Below are 22,187 nucleotides of genomic sequence, written 5' to 3' on the forward strand. Positions count from 1 at the left end.
CCTTGAAATCTCACACTAAATGAACATATTTGGTGTTATCAGGAATAGGGGAAAGGCCAAGTTGCTTCATTAAAGTGGATGTCAGGACAAAAGGGGAGCAATGGACATGTTGCATTAATTTGGAACCAAGCTTGGAAGAACCCATAGAGATTGCATAGCAGTCTTTGGTAGCTGGATAGGATAAGAGATGTCCCATGCTGAAAATGGAATTAGCAGATACAGTGGAAGTTGAGATTCTGGCTAAATCTTTCCGCTCCAGCGTATGTTGATGAAGATTTTCTTTTCCCAATTCAGGCTTAAGAGCAGGGCTAAGAATGTTAGCAAATAAATACTTTAAATATTTTAATGTTTCAGGGTTAAATCTGCTTATATCTATTTGTAGATATATTGTGTTTCATGACTTTCTTTATCAGTTTGTGCGTCTGCTTAAATGTGTATTCGTTGCTGTTTATGTGATTTTGAGCATATTATCCTTTCCCTCCTTTAAAAGATACAAAGAACTTTTAGAAATAATTTATCAGACTCTGACTGGGCGTGGGGGTGGGGAAGAGGCAGAGTGTCAGTGAGAATTTCTAAATCAACCTGATTTGAACTAGAATGAAAAGTTTTTTGAAATCTAGCATTACATATTTGTGAAATATAGTAGAAAACATCAGTATACATATCTCTTCAAGTTTAGTCAGGAAGGAAGAATAATTTTAGTGTGAAGTTGATTGTGAAGAACCAGAGAGATTTTTGTAAATGTATGCATGTATAGAGATGAGCATACATATTTTTGTTTAAGTGATTTTTTTCTACTTGGGGAACCAAAAGATGTTTCACTTCTCTTTTCTAACAATTTTCATATTTTTTGCAACTTAATTCTAGCAATTTATTTTGTGGTTTCCTTTAAATTTGGGAGACTGAAAATCAAAATACAATATTGAGAAAATGTCATGGGGGAGTCTTCCGCAAGGTGGGAAGGGAACAAAAACAGTACATCGGTAGGACATACTAATATTAGTAGTCTTCTGAATTTCCAAGGTATGTAATGTGATTGCATGGGAAGTTGGATCATCGGAAAGGAATATAACTGTACTTACCTAGTTCTTGCTAGGAGTTGGAAGAAACAAGGGAGGGCAGGAAGAAGCAGATTTAAAATGCTTCACTTTCCTTTTTCTTAAAGCAGTTTACGTGATAGTCATTTTCACAAGTTGCTGCTACTTTTCGGATTGCATGGTAGTAGTCTCTCCGGAACCAAAACCCCCTGGGAAAGTTCATATAATTAGGCTATAACAGTTACCACTTAGTCCTAAACAGAAGGGGAAGTTCATATTATCTACTGTGTGAAGAGTGACAGGGAGTCCATTAGACATAAACTAAGGAAATGCCCTGATGTAATGAGGGCCCAGATGGATTTGGATAGTATGGAATAATGCTATTGATCTATTTCAATAAACACACAAAATACACTGTGGTGGGCTCTGGGGACACGCAAATGAAAGCAGCTCTAGTGGAGTGGCAAGGGGACTGGACTTAACCAGAAACTCCTGACCTTCCACCCTTGTCTCTACTTCTTAATGATCAGTGAGAAAAGGCAGCGCATCACCTCCACGGAGGCTCACTTTTCTCATCTGTAAGATACAAATGATGCTGCCTCTAGGGCTTCCCTTACAGGTAACCATGACAGCGGAGAAGAGGCAAAGCATTTTGTATACCTTTCAGTCCCACATTGCTTTCCCTTCTGCATGTCAATGATTACAAGTTATTGTTTAGGGTCAGGAAATCTTCCAACTTCCTGTGTATGTGACAGTACGTGGCCATGTGACAAGAGCTAAGTGGTGGTGAAAAGGATGCTGCTGGCCTAGGACAGAGCTCCAGACGATCACGTATTGTAGTTCCCACAGTCTTGGTTCATTAATTCTTACTCTTAGGTTTCTGATGTTGAAAGTAATGAGTGAACTTGCCTCTGAATCTGAAAAACATTTATTTGAGACTGAAAATATATATACATTTATCAATGTAAAAAAAAAAAGAAGAGCTTCCTGACTGAACACATCTTGGACCCTTACAAGTGGACTCCTTGGACAATATATTCGAGGTACTGTGTAGTTAAGCGCACATTCAAAAACATAGTTTAAAATTACCTGCTGATATGTTTGTTTTTACCAGGTTAACCAAAGGACCCACTAGTTCAGAGCAAAAGACCTCTTTTTTTTAAACAGTATAGCAAAATAAATGAAAAGAAAGGTCCCTCATCTATCCTGGGATACATCCTTCCCCAAGTTACCACACTACCAGGTGGGGACACACACAGGTGACCAGGAAACACAGATTTGGGCACCTCCATAGGGGAGCCATGTGGTCCTGCATGGTCAAGCCAGATCCCATCCCTACTGCTGCTGAGCCACTAATGAGGGAGCCTCTGGTGATATAATCAGTTGAGCTCTAGGGTCCTCTGCTATTGCTTTTTTTTTTCTCCTTAGGGGTATCTTTTCTGTCTGCAAAGGCATCTGTGCTGCATTGTTTTTTTGCTACCATCTGCTGGTTTCAGCATCTATATGGCCTCTTTCAGTCTTCTATACCCTGATGTACTGTGGCTGCTGGTTGATCTCTTCATCTGTAATGTGGTTATATGTAGCTCTTTTGTGATGCAAACCCCAGCCAGTTAGCTATTGCCTCCTCTCTTGCTGGGCTCAGATTCTCTCTCTCCAGCTTCCTATGTGTCTTGAGCTTTGGGCCTATGGGGCAAAGTTGCAATTAAAAGCATGTTAATTTTTATATCTAATTATGAAAAATTTCCCAAATCAATTAATAAAGAAATGTCAAGTACCATAAAATAGATGAAATGGATTACACATTCTATTTTAGGTTAGGTAGCATATACATTGGGCAAAAATGACTGCCAAATAGTTAAAATTAAAATAATACCCTCTAGACCTGGCCACTCAGATCACCTTTCCACCCTCTAAAGGAATTCCTCCTGTAGGCCTTCTACAGTGTTTGAAGTGCTTTATGGGTTAGTGTATACTAATAAGCATAGCTTGTATCTTTTGCACACTAATGTGTTTGCTTTGAAACATACATTCAAAGAAAAAAAAATATCGAATCAAGTAGTATAGTGGCATAAGAGCCAAGAAAATGCTCCCATGTCCACTGGAATATACTCCCTATAGGGAGCTCCTTAATAAGGGGATACTCACAAGAACAGATAAAACTAAGGAACATTAATAATTGTGGTAAATTGGGACAGGTGGCTCACTGGGATTAGGAGTCAGGCCTGGAGATGGAAGTCCTGGGTTCAAGTGTGACCTCAGACTCTTCCTGGCTGTGTGAGCCTGAGCAAGTCACTTATCCCCCATGCCTTAGCCCTTACCCTTCTTCTGCCTTGAAATTAATATAGAGTATTGACTCTAAGAGGGAGGATAAAAGAGTTAAAAAATACTTATGGTAAATCATACCCTTGGCTGCTGCTGAGACACCATTGTCTTCTGGTGATGTCCTTGAGGGCCCTGCTGTCTCTGATTAACCAACAGGGCTCTCTTCTCTGTTCTGCCTGCAGTGCTGCATCTTCTGGCGACTTCTCTCTGCTGTTGTTGCCATCTTTTTGTCTTCTGATGCTCAGTGGCCTCTTTGGGTCCTCTGTGGTTCTTTGCTGTCATCTGCATGGCCAGCATTTTAGCTAGGATGTGCTCATTTGTGATGCAACCCCAGCCAGCTAGTGAGCGAAACCCCAAGGCATTTTTAAGTCTGTCTTTTGAACTTTTTTTTCCCTCTTGCTGGGCTCAAGATCTCTCCCCTCAGCATACTATATGATTTAGGCCTTAGGCCTACAAAACAAAGCTGCATCTGAATTTGCAATAATCTTTGTGTCTAATTCTGATCTTGAGTTCCCAGGGTCAATTCTGAGAGTGAAAAATTGATAAGGAAACAGCAAGTGACAATAAAATAGTCAAAGTAGAAGCTCCACGTTCTACTTCGGATTCTGAGCAAAGTATACCTTGGGTTCATATGGCTGCCTGTTCCTAGAATTCTAGAATATTGCACTAAAAGATCCCTCAAGAAATGATCATGTCATCAGGACTATGGTGGAATGATGTAGTCTGCTTAGATGAGGTCCTTTCTTTCCTGGGTGATGGGGATATAGGAGATGGCATGTAGGAAGAGATAGGTAGAGTCAGTATTGATATCTATGATTTCAAACCTCTGACTACAAAATTATTATTCCAATTCCCATGTTTAATCTCATCCATTTTTTATCATGGGTATATTTGAAGATCTATAGGATTAGAAAATTGTTTTATAACTCTCATTCCCAGGGCAACATCTATCCTTTGTCTTTTTTCCCCCCCAAATTAACCTAGGGACTTTGTTTAGGAAAACTTCAAAGGAACTTTCTGGTGCTGATGTGACATTTTTTGTTCAGCAATTATAACACTCCCAGGTGCCTTGCAAATCACTTTGAGATTAAGATGGAAAAGGGTTGGTTGTAATAGCCTCTCCTACTCCTAATTTTTTAAATTTTGTATTTCCACCAGCATTAAGATTGCTGGGAATGAAAGAACTCTACCCTTTGACTTAGGAAAATGGGTACTTTTTATCTGGACTGAGAGCTTTCTTGGAAAATCATCAGTTGAAGAATCCCTGTGTGGTCAGTCCATATTCCATCTTGACTGTCTCTGAAGATAAAATCAACTTTGGATCAGCCTAGATACAAGGCCAGACTACTAGGACACAGACCAGTGATTGCTGACTGAATGAACTCAACGGGCTACAGTAGAAATACATTTTTATAATTTTCCCAGTAGCTGTGCCACAGCCAGTTAGTCGTTCAAATACTGTGGTTTAGCCACTTGACACATTATCGGGTAACTCTCTCTTATAGAGCACCCTTATTTGAGTCACGTTGGTAGGTCAGCTGCCTGAACTTAGGCTCTGGACAATTAAGGAGGGGAGAGAAATGCATGGAGAGGGGAAATGCTGAGGTGAAATTTCTTCACTGCTCAAATGGAATATTTGAATATTACAAACATCACAACAATAGGGCATGTAAAAAGTGTTGTAGAACTAGGGAGTTTATATATATATATACAGTAGACCAGTCAAGAACATGGTAAGGACATTATATTATCAAAGCAGCAGTAGTAATTCTTCCTAGTTCTTATGTAGATAACCTTAACATTTAATTGCTGTAGACATTTATATCTTTCATATTCCTCATCACAACATATAGGAAAAATAGGTGTCTGCAACAAATACTCGAATAACAGCATTCTGTTTTCCACAACAGAATTTAATTATGCATGCAGTAATATGCAATATTAGCACAATAACATATTTGCCTATATATGAGAACCCTTAGTAGCCAGCAAGAAGACCCTGAAAAAAAAGGTAAAATAATTTGCCCAGTCTTTTCTTTTTCCATGGCATAATGGCCACAATTCCAGATTGCTATATTAATAGAGGTCTGTAATTCCATTTAAAATTTTCTTTTTGCAACTCCATCTTAAAATGAAGTCTCCACTTCAAATATGTCTCAAACCATTGCATCTGGAAAGACAGCTCATAAAGCGAACACAGATGTATTCCTGTTGTTCTAATACCTCATGGGAGTTAATCTCAAGAACCTGACTGGTCACCAAGACTGAAGACCCATCAAATTTAAAACAAAGTTGTGAAAGTTGCTATAATTCATGGTAACATTTTCTCAAAAGCAAATGTAGTCTAGTAGCATTACTAGTCAAATCTCTGTCATTGGATCCCATATTTGGAATGTATTTCTGAATTCCTTTTCTTCTGCCATAAAATTTCTACTCTGTACAGCCAGTGGACCACTCCTAGGACAAGCAAATTACAAAGGAGAGTTCTGCATTAACCATTTAAAAAAGGTACAGTAATGACTGGGGCAGGGAACCCCAGAGGGAAAAAGTGAAATATTTACAACATTTTTGAGAAGGTTGTGAATCTTTAACACTTGTGTTAGTCATAGTTATTTTTCCTTTATTCTCTGCCTCTTGATCATTAAACCCATTTGCTAAGGAAAGTGTTGAGCCATTTAATAATTCTGAAAGGAGTATGGAAATAGAATACCAAACCATGCCTGTTCTAAATTGAATGGGTCTTCAATGTGGACAACTAGAAAGGGATAAGGAGGGATTTCTAGTCCAGCAGGAATATAGAGACAGGACAGAGGAAGACTTGTGCTTTCTGATTCCAGCAGAAAAGAATAGTAGACTGATAGACATCATAGACCCCAAAGCTCCTGCTCTTCTGGCCATCAGATAATGGAAAGTGTTAGAATAGGGCTAAGATACTATTGCTCTACTGGATGATATGATGAAACAAGAGCAAAGTAAAAAAAATACAGATATAACAAGAGCAAAGTCAAATATTAATTTATCTTCTTAACCAGAAGAAGAGCAAATGTGGGAAAAAGATGTGTGGATGCTCTTACCATTTTTGGTTAAGTCAGATCACAAGCTAGGACCAAAGATTTAGAGCTGGAAGAAATTATCTACTCTTCCCTCCATATATTTAATTTTTTTTTAACAGATAAGTAAATGAAGGCACAGAAAAAGTGAATGACTTGCTCAATTTTACAGTATTGGTAGTAGAGCAAGGAGTTGAACCCAGGTCCTCTGATGCATACTTTCACCATTCTGCCTCTCTTAGCCACGGATTATTTCTTAGCTCTTCCCTGAGGGTGAAGAAATACTCTTCTTTCTACATTTTAAGGTCTTCTAACTTTAAAGATCAATGAAAGTGGTGTTTCTTTTCCAAGAAAGCAGTCAGTTTTGAATTGAGGGGGTTCTCACTCATCAATAATTGGAAAGCAAAGTCTGTGGACCTTGGTTTTCAATCAAGGCATGCACTCTATGGAAGTACAGGAAACCACCTCCTTAATCTCTGACTCATTAGAAACCACCGATTTATTGTCCTGGTTGGAGTCGAGTAAGTGGTTTGTTCAATTGTTCATGCATATTTGGATTCCTATCTTGATATGCAAATTCCCTAATATTGGAAAGATATAGCATCTGGAGAGAAATAATAGCTAATATTATATACTATCTGGAGAGAAATAATAGCCACATTTATGTAATGCTTTAGACTTTGCAAAAGTCTAGTATTGACTCATCAGTTCACTCTTTGCACTTGGGTCAACAACTGGTCACCAGGTCCAATTTGGGAAAGAATTACTATTCCTTATTTTTCATTTGTCCTAATTTTTCAAAGTTCAAGGGGACTTAAGAAAAGCAGTCTAAACACAACAAATATGAACTCCAGGAAGTAAATCCAAGAAAAAAATTAACAATTCACTTAATTCTTGGACTATGTTCCAGGTATCACTGTTTCTGAAACCCAGTCCAAACCAGTCAATGAATATCTTGTCATTGGTTGGCAATGTAAGCTAAATAACAGGCTATTTTTTTTTATGATGGTCTACAACATTAATATTGTCTGAACTCAAAGGGGGACAGAGAGAAAAAGCAGAAAAAAAAAGAGTGTGGTCTGTCTTGTTAAGACCAGTCATCTGAAACTCGCAATATAGTTCCAACTGATAAACCATCCAGAGTTCTGAGATTTTCAAAGAACTCACCAGTACTACTGATTTAATTGAAAACTTTCTTTTCAGGTACACTTATGCAAATTATGTTCCATATCCTTTAATTATGTTGTTAATTTTAATGTCTCTTTTTCCTCCCCTGAGTTTTAGGATTTAAGACATTGAAATATAGGTCCTTTTGGTTCTGGCCTCAGAGCCTTTATAAACATTCCTGAGATGAAGAATCTCTTCATAGGACTATATTTCGCCTTCCTTTGAAGATGTCAGCATTGGATTAGTTAGGGTTTAAGACCAGGCCTGACACAGGCTAGTGATAGCTGGCTGAAAGACTTCACCAGCACACTGAGGAGCTCTGGAAATTTCCATTTCACCCAGTCAGTAAGCATAATGCTTTGCATTAAGAAACTAAATAAAAAAGGAAATACGCCAATCACCTAAGATATTTACTCTTGTAATATATTCATAGTCAAGTGGGACCACGGGAGGGTGCATTCTGGGGCCCATTGCTCCTACAATGTGCCATATTTTCACCATTACTTTCTCAGTGACTTGCCTGTAAACAGGCTCCCAAGAAGGCTAAAATCCACAGTAATTTAACAACATGGTCACCAGTTCTGGTGAGGGTTTGTCAAAGGGAGAATTCCTTCTTTCATTAGGCACCATATTTTAATCTGTTTATCTTCTTCCTCATGATCAGAGTGTAGATGAAGGACAAAGTATGGAGATATTCCATTGGGGCTTTCCTGTGAGCTGACAGTAGTCTCCACTCCATTGTGTTTTCCTTTTCAAATAGTTATAGAAGCTCCTTTAGGAGCTCTTTATTCACTTAATCTTTGGATCTCATTTTGTGTATAATTTCTTTCATCCTGCATTTGCATGGCAAGTTATCACTTAAGTCTTGTATTTGAATTTAGGTTATGGAATAGGTAGCCAGTAACAGTGGCTGGAGAATAAGGTAATCCCAATTCATCTAGATTCCCTCAATGTCTTTTCTGATGTACCCATTTCATATCTTAGAGTTAAGGTCCTTTTCATTTAGGGACTGTACCTTGGGCATGATGACATAGTTGTCACATTTCTTTGATGTTTCCACTTCTTTAAGGAGCAGGAGAAATGGTGTCTAATATATAGGAGAACTCTAAGACTAGCAGATTCATAGATGAGTGAGCCTGGCTTACCAGACCAAGGGAATCTTCTAATAAATTAAGGAATGATTCTATAAGATCTAATACTTTATTTGAGTGGCAAGGATATTCTCCTGAATGAAACTCTTATTTGATTAAGGGAGGAGGGCATCTGGGTTCAGAAACAACATTGATGATTAATTGGGCATTTGGATTGCACTCCTAAAGTTTTAATATATTCTTTATAAGAGAGTCTGTATTTTAGCATAAGGAAACAACTACTGAATAAAAGTTTTAATTTGATAAGTGAACAGAAGGGTTACATTCACAAATAAAGGCAAGATTTAGGCTCCCTAGATAATTGATACTCTCATGACTATCTCAGTTTGGCTAACCTGGTTCCAAATAGCAGAATGGATTATTCAAAGAAAAGATTACTCTAAGCAATATTAAATAATATAAATGCAGTTTCGTTTGTATGTGTTCTTCCAAGCTGAGTGGTACAAGACACTTGTCCTGTCTGTGTACAAGGGTAGCACTTATCTCAAAAAATGGTCCAGTGGAGACAGTCTTTGAGGAGGTAAAGGGAGGGGAAGCTTTGATCTAGAAAGGTTCTAATAGATTTTACTAAGAATCTGGCAAATTATTGTCTCAAAGAGGATTATGATCCATTGTGCCGAATCCCTCATGTCTCTTTCTGGGAGTTTGCCTTTAAACTACAAAAAGACCAAATGTATCACAGGCTTCCTAACTTCCTGACCATAACCTTGAGGAAGCTTTATAATAGGAATGATTTGAAAGTCTCCCTGAATGTTAGGTGCTGGGCATCTTAACTCTAGATATTCCCAGAAAGGGTAGAGGTTCAAATCATCCTCAAGATGGAAGCAAGAGTGGGGACAAATAACTACACTTGGTAATTGTGTAGATGAAAACACAAAGTATATTGGCATGTAGGGAGTTTCGTCTCAGCAGCCATAATGTATCGCATTGCCCATCATGATACTTTTTCACAGTAAATTGTCACTAACAATAAGAAATGGTCTTTAGTTCAGGAAGAGGCAAAGGGCCATGGCAATAGAGGATAACACCATTAGAATGTCCTATTCAGGATGATAGTCATATAATTTGCCACTGGACCTTTCTGTTGGTGAGTTTGATACCTCCTTCCCCTGGTGGGACATGGGGATATTCATACTCTTGTTGACAAGATCATTAGTATGCCTTTCTCTGATGGGAGTGATCTATTGAATACATATTTAATTCCTGAAGGCATCTCCACTTGTCTGTTGATAATAGAGAATAGTTCCTCTAGTCAGAGGCAGAAATGAAAGGATGCTGAGCAATGAGACAGGACAATGATAACTGGACAAGACAATAACTTTGACAACAGCTTAGTTCATATAGAAGTTGTCTTCCCTTCCCCCATTCTAGGATAATAACAAGAATCATTAGCATTAACATAGTGCTTTAAGGTTTGCAAATTATTTTTCATGTACTATCTCATTTGATCTTTACAACTCTGTGAGGTAAATGATACCAATTCTATTTGATAGATATGAATAATGAGGCTAGAAAAGGGACTAATGACTTGTCCAGGGTAACACAGCCAGTCAGTGCCTGAAGTAGTATTCAAACTTAGGTCTTCCTGATTCCAAAGATTGACACTGTATCCTATTCCCCGTTATTACCCAACTGATAAAGCAATACTCTATTTGAACTTTCAGTGTATTTTTATGGCTTTGTTTTGGATTTTGCTGGTAATTTCCATGTTAGTACATTATTGTGCTTATTTGGGGGGAGGGTAAGTGAACCATATATTACACTATGTACCTGGAAGGATTCTTGGTCAAATTCACCTATTTATTGGTAAAGGGTAGAGTGATGTAGAATGATGCCATTCAAAGATGGAATACAGATAGTGACTGGTAGATAACTTGTGAGCATCTACAAGCATAACCCCTGACTCCAAACAAACTTTGCCATTTCATTTGTTTAGGTTTCTATGATCTACTCTTTATTGGGACTTGCAGGGGTACCTAGGGTTTATTTATTCTAGACTCCTGCACTTGTAGTAAGCTTTGGCTTCTTATTATGAAACCATACCACCCCTCATGGTTATGGATTATTCAGTGTTTGGTCTATGTCTATGATAGATCCAACTCCATTCGAGCATTTATAATATCTAATTTAATTTCCCGGGACCATACTAAGGCTAGCACCCACTTGGTGTCAGTGATGATCACCAAATGGTTTGCAAGAACACGATAAATCATATAGTTACATCAACTAAGGTGAGTGTGAGTGACTGCATTGCTCTTCCTTAAGATCTTAGACCGATGTTTAATGATGCCCCTTGTTATGTGGAAAAAGGGAAAGACAGTCTTTACAACTTCACAACTCTTTTGCTGCTGAAATATGCATATATTTAGTTTTGTTTAAAAAAAAGTTTACACTTTCTTAATGTTCTTCCAAATGTAGCTTGTGTTTATACCAGTGGCATAGGAGTAGCAAGGAATGGCTTTGGTATCGACTTTTCCCTAAAGAGAACAAAGGTATCAAGATCTGTAGTCCAGAGTTGTGAGTTCCCCTGGGGACATGGGTTCTGCCCTTATTCATGTACTTCACTGATAAATTTCTCTGTGACCCTCCACACACACACACACACACACAGTGTTCATTGGTAGGAGAATGTGACTCACACCTAATCAGACTTCCATTCTATTTGATGTTGCAAACATGAGTTGGATTATGATTTTTGAAGAGTCCTACTTTTCCCCTTCTACATATGTAAATGTATGACCATTCTTGCTTTTGCTCTCTCACTTATGTTTAAGAGGTTATTATGCCATTGTGACTGATTTTGTGTAAGTGTATAGCACCCTTGTGGGATTCAGGAGCTATAGTGGTGACTATATATATCCATTTGGCTAAGCAGTCACTAGGACTTGGGGTAAAGTACAATTTTAGAGTCCTACACAGAGAATGAATTTAGCTAGTTCCGATGCTGCAGAGTTCGAGTGCCAAAAGGAACTTTTAAGATCATCTCATGGAAAAAGAAATTGAAACTCAGATTACATAAGTGATTTGCCAAGTTTATGGCAGCAGCTCTTGGACAAGGGATCAGGCATTATAAGTTTCAGTTCAATGTTCTTTAGAGAAAATAGATATATTATTTTGACACAACAGACATTTCATCTCAAACACTCAAACAATTCCTCTCAAAGTATCATGCCTTCAAACAGTTACTATTAACATATCACTTTTCACTTTTGTAGTTTATTGTTAACAGAAAGGAAGGAATTCTCCTTTACCTCTTAAAATTTGACATAAGCATATAAATCTTCTTTTCCCCCTTAGTTTTGCATGTCCAAGGCAAATGTCTCACTTGCCTCATCCTTGTCACAGCTGATAGATGGTTGGCCAAGTGAATTTCATGTGTTATGAGTATATATTTTCTGAACCAATATTTTCATATGCAGTATCACATTTGATACTCATAACAGTCCTATAAAAGAAAAGGGATCAGGTTTTATTGACCCTATTTTGAGGTCTAGAGGCTAAGTAACTTGCCCAATGTCACACGGCAGTCAAAGAACAAATAACCCCTCCAAACAGAACCATTTGGTTTGAAATTAGCCACCTCACAGTGAGATCCCTTTCTAATTAACTTCTTATTGCAAAATCTTTTGCTAATTCATTCATTCATTTATTCAACAAACATCTGTGAAGCACTGAAACCCTAGAATGAACTGAGGGAAATACAAAGCCAGAGTCTCTGTCTGTAGGGAGTTTATAGACTAGAAGAGGCATAAGACAAAAACACTTCATAACTATAAATTCATGATACAATGCAACAGAGAACTGCAAAACAACAAAGTGTTAAGTAGGTTCTCTTCCCTCCCTCCCCATAAAGATCTATTACTGTTAGCATCAATGGACTATCTGACTTTTGTGCAGGCTTTGAAGTCTTCCAAATAGTCTAGGCTAGTAGGATTCTAGATGTGGGGTCCTTCAAAAGATTAGCTAGATTTCCTTTCTGCTGTGTGCTGGAAAGTCTTTGTTTAGGTCTCTTGCTTCATCTTGTGGCCTCCCCTTCCTCCACTGCACATCTTCCTCCTCCATTTTACCCTCAGTCTTTATCTTTCTTTCTTGTTCTCTTTTTTTTGGTGAGTCTCACAGTCTTTAGAAAGAAGACTGGACAGTTAAACCATTGGTTTCCTGCCTTCAGCCTTCCTGAAGTGCTCTGAAAAAGGCATTTCCAGGATTGGCTATTCTGTGTGCATTTATGCAATGTCCAGTAGAATGGAAGTCTGATTAGGTTTATTATCTCAGTTAGACCTGGCATCTGTATGTCAGCAATGTAGTCAGCTAGAAGGATGGATCCCACAATTTGTGCCTCAATTCCCCTTCTAGGTGATCAATTACATCTCCTAGTGGAAAAACCAAGTCTTTTCTCCTAGACTCCAGACTCTTTCCTATGGCAAACCTACCTCTTCTCTCTCTCCCCTTTCCATACATTTCTGAAGTGAGAGCTTGACTGGGAGGCAAATTACTGATACTATCAACCAAGAAAACCCAAAGCTACTGGGAAGAGTTCAGTGAGAAGAAATTCGGATAATCCAACTCTACTTGTATTATGGTAAAGAAACAAGCTGTAGTAATTTTTCTGTGGTATTTTGGTTCCCTCTGAACTAGAAGGGACTGGATATTGGGAGTTGTAACGAGGTTTTTTTTTTGATATATTTCCTGTGGAGCCCCATCCCCCCAACATCATTAAAACAAAACTGAAAGGAAGTGAAAAATAATGGAAACCTAGCTGCTTTCTGGGAGCCAATATAAAAAAATGCGTTGTATTAAACATGGACTTTACACCTAGTTTGTGGATAGATCTCTCTACTAACAAGGTTGCATGATGGGAAAGAGGAGCCATGGAAGAAAGAAAAGCTGATGGTAGGACCTGGGAGTAGGATGAGTTACTTGAGAAGGGTCTCAAATGAGTTCCACTATAATCTGTTCATCTTTGGAACAGTCTTTAGAATTAACTGTAGAATCATGATAAGGATCCCAAACAAGTCTCTTTAAAACTTGTTCATCTTCCTTGGAATAGAATCTTTAGAATTAATTGCAGCATAGATCTTGCTCTAGCTTGAAAGGTTTCATACATACTAGTTAAAGAATTGTTACCTCCAAAAGAGATATTGTGACTTGAGCTAAGATTTGTATGTAAATGGTGAAAAACTGGTTTTCAAATGATTTGTAAAATGTGCTTTAGAACAAGGCAGAAAGTAGATCTAAGAAATCAGGTACTTTCTTGTGCAGGAAGTAGCCTCACTCCTATTAGAAAAGTGATTTGGGGAACAGAAGCAAAGTTCTTAATACTCTTATTTTTTACAATTGATGCAAAGTTCTTAATACTCTTATTTTTTACAATTGATGCTAGAGTTGCTAGCCTGTCTGCAATATATGTGGACAATACTATATGCACCACTGTTGTACTATTGCCAGATATTATTATTCTTACTGCCATGTGTTTCTCTTTCCCTCATTTGAAAACATGTTTTCAGGGGGTAGAAGAATTATTTCTGGTGACTAGTGGGGATATTAATATGAATCTGGCTTCATGGAATTGATGCTGATTGTTTTGATATTGGTTCCATACATTAGGTGGAACATTTCTATTTGTGAAGGCCCAATTTATGTTAGGAATTATTATTGATATTATTACATTTGATGCAGTGCCTGGCACATAATGAGCACTGAATATTTATTGGCTATAGGTGTGGAGGTGTCCTGATGAATGAGTAGTACCTTCTTCCTACCACATATACATATGCATATACAGAGAGAATGAGAGAGAGAAGTTGTCTGAGACTCTTTAATGAATAATCATAACTGATACATGAATAATGATAACTGATACATAACTGAAGCTCTCACAAGTCAGTGCCACTAAATAGCACAGCTGAAGTAGATCAGGTAAAATATATAGAAATGATGGGAAGGGTTAGAAAAATGGCTCCACAAAGATGTCAGGAGGACCTAAATGATAATCCTTTGTGTTGTTTTCTTTTGCCACAACCCCTTGGACTACGAGTCTGTCTACGGTTTTCCCATGGCATATACAGATTGCCATTTCTGGACCCAAACTTCAGTGGGATCAGAGGACTGAGGGAAAATAGACTCAACATCTAGCCCAGTGAATGTAACAAGTGACTCTCAGTGAAGAAGATACAAAAGGCCAATCAGCAAGAAATGTTGCTAATTGGAGATAAACTCCCACTGTATGTTAAAGATAATTTTAAAGTTAAGCCAAAGATCCTTTTGTGAACAACTCCATTAGTCTAGATCCATAGTAGAATATGGAGAGGCAGGTGAGAAAGGTACAGAACAACTGATTCTTCCAAAGGGTAACTGGGTTTGTTAACTCTGGAATTTTTCTTTCTCTTCCTTGAACTAACAACCATTTGAAGAAAAGAATATTGTAGACTTGTATCCACTATCCCAAGCCTGAATAGTAGGTGCTTTGTGCCTTACTTGTGAGATTTCTTCCTTGCCCCACGTTGTTGAATAGTTGTTTAACTTTGCCCTGTTATCAAGGAAGGCTTGCCTAATCAGTTGTGTCCAATTGTCCTACAGTTATTTTGCAGCATTTGGCAATGGGTAGACCATGCTAGTCTGAAGATCAAGCCTCTAGTTTTAAAGGATGTAGAGGCAGGACAATTCTTTTATATGATAGGATATCTCTGTTCTAGAACTATGAACCCTTTCTCCTGCCTCCTGTCCTTTTCTGTTCTTCCATGTTTGAAACCTCCCTCTCATGCATGCATCCTTGGTAACTCTCCCCTTCCTTTCTGTGACAAGGTAGAAAACTTATCAGGAGGCTGAGTGAGACCCAATTTTTCCTTACAAAACACCTATCCTGGCATAGTCAGCTACTGTCCTAGAAGGTGGGCTGCTGTTGGCTGCCCTGTTGGGTTTCCTAGTGTGTGGAATGGCCTTGGTGTATATGTGGAGGGGTGAGAGTGGGTCAATTTATGGCCCTAATTTTGGAGGTACTGACTCTAGCTTCAGTGCATGGAGCTATCAGGCCCTGGTGGGGATGAGACCCTAGCCATCATTCATGCTGATTAGGAGGAGGAGTCTGCGACCTGAAGTTGGGATTACCAGTCTCAAGTGCTGCTTCTGCAAAGGACTACCCCTGCCTCTGCTGCTTCTTCCTGCCTTGTCCTGAATAAGTCTGACGGGGTCTTTCTGACCAAATCTGTCCTTTGTTGAACCTAACCTCCCTTTGTGTTTTCCTTCCTCCCTGTTAGCCCTCAAGTCTCAAGCCTCCCATGGGTGCTTTCTCTCTTGTTTTTGGCATCATTGACTAGTCTGATTTGCAAAAGCCTCTAAGTCCCCCAAACAAACTTAGACATTATCTGCTGAAAATATCCAGCGCTTTGTCATAAATGTGGGCTGACACTGCTTTAAGAAGCTAAACCTTCCTTCTATTTCCCTGCCAAACATGAGGATAGGACCGTTAGTATCTGGAGAGAAACTAGTATGGTTGGAGAAGTTAGCACTACCTGTAGTGCTAAGCCAAGATATTTACAGTGATAACTGCTCCCTCAGCCTCTGTGCCCTATCCCCTCTCCAGTCTAAGGCAACCAGGGAGGTTTCACTCCTTTCATAGCATGGTTGGCATAACTGTAATAGTTTTGACTCTCTGGACCTTAGTTCTCTATCCCAGGGACAAGAATGGGAAGCAAGCTCAACTAACTCAATAGGATAAGAAGAACTAGATCAAATCCGATTAAATAGTTCACTTCCTTTGTGCTCTCTTCTGTACTTGCTATGTTTTGTGACGGCACTAAAGCAGTCAAACCCCGAGTCCTGACTGAGAGGAATGCCCATTGACTTTTCACACTTGCCACACTTCTGTTTTTTCTCCCAGATTTTTCTACTCCTTGGAACTAATTCAATCTTCTCCCTCAGTTCCTCATAGTTTTTAATTTTTTGTTGTGGAGAGTTGTGGAAGGAATTTTGCCATGCGTGAATAGTTACACGTGTACCTCTGTGACTCCCTGTTCTGTAGCCACGAATCCCCTAACAAGTGTGATAAAGTTTCAAAGATATATTCGAGTCAGATTGTGGAAGTCTTTGGATGCCAAGGAAAGCTATGTGGTCTTTATTCAGTGGTATGACATAGGTCCTGCTCTCAAAGAGTTTATATTCTAATGGGGAAATACTGTTTACAGAATTAAATAGAATATAAGATAGGATGTGACAGAGGCAAAGGAAGAGATATTAAAAAAGACTAGGGAAATTAAGGAGAAAGATAATACTTTTGGGTGGTGGGGACAAGGAAAGGCTTCATGGAGGAGGGGGGCACCTAGTCTGAGCCTTGAAAAAGTAGGATTCTGAAAAGCAGAGATGAAGAAATTCATTTCAGCCATTGAGGAATAGCTTGAATGATTGTATAAATGTAGAATATAGCATGTGTGGAGAAAAGAAATTAAGGGTATTCATCAGCTTGGGCTAGCTTTAGGCATTCAAGAAGGGGAAAAAAGGGATTCTACAAATGATAAACCAAGAAACTTCTTTTGCTTTGGGTAGTAGCTTCTGAATTAAATTAAGGGAGATTATGAGGATTGGGATTATAATGGGAGAAGAAGGTTCTTGAAGGCTGGGGAAATGTAAGGACTAAAGAGACCATGTGTACTGCTATGGAAAGAACAGTGGAATGAGATTCTAGAGACTTAGGTGCTAATTGGTTCCCTGAGGACTCTTTTGGCTCGATATTTTACTTGGGGAAGCTCTTGCTAGAGAAAATGCATATATTGAAAGAAATGCTGAGTGTTATGGTAAAACACAATGTTAATTGTCGTTCCCTCATCCTACCTCCTTAAATAAAAATGATCAGAATATTAGTTAATGCTGCCTCTGGCCAGCAAGGACTTATTCTCTGATATTTCCCCAAATGTCTTGTAATTCTTCCTGATTATAAAGATTGTATTTGGTCTGTTTGAGTGGTCTTGAGCTGGAGAGAAGTCATGTTTCTTGGGGACTAGGATGCTCTTAATAAGGAGAAGATGGACTCTATATATAATGACAACTAGCAGAAATAAAAGAGACCTATTATTCTGATTGGTGTCTGAGAAGGGAGACTAGGAATAAAACAATTATAAGTTAAAGGGAGGCAAATCTCCTTAGCTTGATGAGAGGAGTCAAACATATTTCTTAGTCAGTAAGAGCTATCTAGAAATGGAATGGGTTGTATTGAGGAGGTGATGAGTACCCTGTCAATGGAGGTCTTCAAGCAGATGCTGCAGGATATGGCTCAATGTAGAGGAAATTTTGTCCTGGGGTAAAACTTAGATGACTTCTGAGATCTCTGAATTTAGGAATATTATTATTCAAGCTGGGGGTAACTATTAGTTGGCACACAAAATAATCATTGTTTTATTCCCCTTATATGAGATCTCATCCCTGAGTTTTGGAGATAGCTCTGGACCAACTGAAAAGGGATAGGGACAAGTCCATTTTCTGTCTAATTCCTCTGGTTCCTCTACTCTGAGTTTGGGCTCTGGAATTTGGCCTTTTGATTCTGTGGTTCATGGCCTGAAGTAATTGGTTATAAAGACTGCACTGCCTTTTGGGTTTCTGCAGAAGAGTGTTGTCAGAGGACCCCCGATAGTGCTCTGGAGCTAGATTGGGAAATGGTTCTATATTTTTAGTGTGCCAGAAATATGGATATGGGGAGAAAGAAATGAGGACTAGGGATTATTTACTTCTCAGGAATCTGCCCATTGTTATTAGTATTGTCTTGCTCAGGAGTCCACTTTTCCTTCCAACTAAATGTTAGGAAAGTTCTCACTCAAGATTCTTTGCTTTCACAGAGTTCTCTACTTTGACATGTTCTTCTCCTCCAGAATTATCTTCATCTTCAGAAAGCTTTTTTTCCCCAGGTATTTTCCCTTCTTTAGTTTTCTGTTCTCCTGAAATTTCTATTGCTAGAGTTCTCCCTGAGTCAACAACACTTTTCCCCATCTTAGAACTCTCTGTTCCCATGGAACTTTTATGTTCTATAGAATTCTTCCTTCCCTTAGCACTCTCCCCTCCTGTAAAACTCTTCCTTACTAGAAAACCTTTCCCTGACATAGAATTCTTCCAAAACAGATAACTCTTCCTTTTTTTAGAATGTATCCATTCCCCAGAACTTTTCTTTCCCTTAGAATACTCTCCTGCCATAGTAGCCTTCCCTCCCAAAGAAGTTTTCCTTCTGATAAAGCTCTTTCTTCTTTTAGAATGCTTCTTTTCCACAGGAGCCTCTTTTCCCTTTGAATGTTCTCCTTCCCCAGTACCCTTAATTTCCACTACATTTTCTTTTACTTCAAGATTCTGCCCTTTCTTGGGACTATTATCTCTCTTGGGGTCCTCCTCCTCTGCAGTCCCCTCAGAACTCTCTGCTTCCACAGACTCTTCTTCCTCAGAACTATCTTCTTCCTCTTCTCCCTCTTTCCACAGGACCTCTTCCACAGAACTTTCCCCTTCATCAGAACTCTTATCCCCCACAGGACTCTCTTCTCCAGGACTCTCAACTTCTCCAGTACTCTCAACTTCTCTAGGGCTCTCCACTCCCTCAGAAGTCTCTTTTCCCACAGAACCCTCTGTTTTCTCAGAATCTTCCTCTTTGGTAGGACCCTTCTCTCCCGCAGCATTCTCCCTTTTCACAACGTTCTCCCTTCCCACCAAATTGTCTTCCTTCACAAAATTCTTTCCTTCTGTATCTCTCTTTAGACCTGTAGGGCTTTTCAATCTCCTGGAACTTCTTCCTATACTATGTTTCCTTCTTATCTTTCTTTTTATAGATCTTCTTCTTCCTAAATAATTTCTACTTCTCTTAGAATTGTTCTTGCTCATTGAGCTCTCCCTGGTTATAGAACTGCCTAGGCTCAAAGAATTGTCCTCTCCCAAGGAACTCTTTTTAGACCCAGAGCTCTTGCTACTGAAGGAACCCTTTCTTAGAATTTTCTTTCCTATGGTAAAGCTATTTCTTCTCCCAGCACTGTCCCTTGTCAAAGTCTTTCTTCTCAGGGATTGCTTTCTTTGTCGGGAAGGTTTCCTACTTACAGGAAGGTCCCATCCCACAGAGCTCTTCCTTCCCCTAGTGATCTTTTCCTCCACAGAACTCATCCCTGATCCAGAACTTTTCTCCCCAGAGGCCTGCCTTCCCACAGAGCTCTTGTCCTCCATAGAACTCTTGTCCTCCACAGAACTCTTCTCTATAGAGCTCCTTTGTTCCATGCCATTCTTCCTCCCACTAGAGCTTTTTGGTCTCACAATGGCCCCCTCACTGGATGAAACAGAAGGCGTCTCTTCCTCCAGAGAAGTCCCTTCTTTCCCCTCATTTTCCTCCAGTTCCTGAGTTTCCTTTCTCTCAGACCTTTCCTCTTTCTCAGACACAAAGTCTTCCACAGAGCTCTCCCCTCCCTCAGTATTCTCTTCAACCACAGGGCCAGGCTCCTCGGCCTCAGTGTTCTCCCTAGCCTCTGAACTTTCCTCCCCCTCAGAGTTCTCCCCACCTAGGGAAGAAGGCTCCTGGGTCCTCCTGAACAGGGTCCCCATTTGGCTTTGGGCTTGGCTCCAGCAAGAGTGGGGCAGGTGGGGGGATGGGCTGAGGCTAGGCCTCAGAGCTCCCTCAGGAGCTGGGGCCCAGGGGAGGGGCTTCTGTTGTGGTGGGGGCCTTCTTTTTCAGACACTTTAGTTCGATCTACCTCTCTCTCAGGGCTCAGTCTTGTGCTGTCCTGGGCCCTGAGGAAGAAAGGGAACGAGGGAGCAAGTACCACAGCCTGCCTTGAGCCTAGCTCTGCCTGAGCCAAGATGAGGCTGCAGGAAAGTGAGGCAGGAAGTGCTGCTCGCAGCCTGCAGGGGGAGCCAAAAGGGGACAAGGACAGGAGGGCCTTGGGGGAGGGGGTGCTAAGAGGGGGCTCTGGAGAGGCCACTGGGGGATCCCCTGAGCAGACTAGAAAGAGGGGATTCTTGTGTAAGGGAACTTTCTAGGCAGATTAGAAAAAAGGGTGTGTAAGAAGGGGACCCCTGGGTAGATTAGAAAGAGGGGAAACCTGGGCTGACTAGAAAGAGGGGGTCCCTATGAAATCTTAGGGGAACTTCCTCGGCTGATTAGAAGAAGGGGGACCTCTGGGCAGACTAGAAAGAGGGGATCATTGTGTAAGGCTAAGGAAACTCCCTAGGCAGATTAGAAAGAGGAAACCCTTGGAGAGGTCAGAAAGGAGAGTAACTCCTGTTTCTTTTAGTCTACCTGATACTAGGGGCTAACCCTCTTCAAACTGGATCTCTCTCTCTCACACTTTCCTCTCTCCTTTCTTTTTCCTTTGTTTCTCCCTAGTCCTTTAAAAAAATCTCTCTGTTTCTCTGATCTTTCTAAGTGCCCTTTCTCCTCTTTTTCCTCTTCCTCCTCCTCCTCCTCCTCCTCTTCCTCCTCCTCCTCCTCCTCCTCCTCCTCCTCCTCTTCCTCTTCTTCTTCTTCTTCTTCTTCTTCTTCTTCTTCTTCTTCTTCTTCTTCTTCTTCTTCTTCTTCTTCTTCTTCTTCTTCTTCTTCTTCTTCTTCTTCTTCTTCTTCTTCTTCTTCTTCTTCTTCTTCTTCTTCTTCTTCTTCTTCTTCTTCTTTCTTCTTCTTCTTCTTCTTTCTTCTTCTTCTTCTTCTTCTCTCTCTCCTTTTCTCCCCCCCCCTCTCCTCTCTCTCTGTCTCTGTGTGTGTCTCTCTTCCTCTCCCTCTCTCTGCCTCTCTTTGCCCCCCCCCCGTCTCTCCCACCCTCCTCCACCTCATTTGTGAATCTCCAGACAAACACATATACACATATACATCACATATACATACACACATAGGAATATGTATGATTATATATATATACATATATATATTAGACTCTGCAAATTGTATGTGTGTGTGTGTGTGTGTGTGTGTGTGTGTGTGTGTGTGTAAGCAGCTCAGTAAAGGTATATTCTAAACAGTCCTCTGTTTTAAAGCATGGTTATAGAAATTCAAACATTTTCAGACACCCTGCCCACAGTCCTGTTCACTTCCTTTAATTGCCCTTTTCTCCTGAGGTTCCCACTTTCAGTCAATAGTATAACAGTTTCTAGGCCAATATTTCTCGATCGATGTGCCTTTCCCCACCTCAGGTGCCACATTTGAGAAAGAATGTTATTAAACTAGGGAACATCCAGAAGAAAGCAAACGCCAATTGTGAAGGGTTTTGAGATCATGTATGAGAATCAGATGAAGGAAGTGAGAATGTTTAGAAAAGAGAAGATTCAGGGAGGCCATTATCTGTCTTCAAGTTTTTGAAGTGACGCTCTGTGGAAGTGCAATCAGACTTATTTGGCTTGGCCCAAGGGGTCATGCAAGAGCAATGAGGAGAGATTTCAGAGAGGCAGATTTATGCTCTCTACATGGAAAAGCAGACTTGTTCCTAGTGCTCTCTTCAAGTGGGCTTTTCTCAAAGGAAGTATTT

At 39.8% G+C, this 22,187-nt stretch overlaps 1 protein-coding gene across 1 annotated transcript; it reads right to left on the reverse strand.

Annotated features, from left to right (window-relative positions):
* Positions 1 to 1,949: 1,949 nt before the first annotated feature.
* On the reverse strand, positions 1,950 to 21,131 carry LOC107649371 (myb-like protein X). The gene is made up of 2 exons (XM_016423340.2): positions 3,441 to 21,131; positions 1,950 to 2,720 (listed from the first exon to the last, which is right to left on the reverse strand). The coding sequence occupies exon 1, from the start codon at positions 20,275 to 20,277 to the stop codon at positions 18,523 to 18,525; it is 1,755 nt and encodes a 584-aa protein (XP_016278826.1). The 5' UTR covers positions 20,278 to 21,131; the 3' UTR covers positions 1,950 to 2,720; positions 3,441 to 18,522.
* Between the last annotated feature and the right edge of the window lie 1,056 nt (positions 21,132 to 22,187).

The sequence above is a fragment of the Monodelphis domestica genome, chromosome 6, assembly GCF_027887165.1.
Source record: "Monodelphis domestica isolate mMonDom1 chromosome 6, mMonDom1.pri, whole genome shotgun sequence".
Lineage (NCBI taxonomy): Eukaryota > Metazoa > Chordata > Mammalia > Didelphimorphia > Didelphidae > Monodelphis > Monodelphis domestica.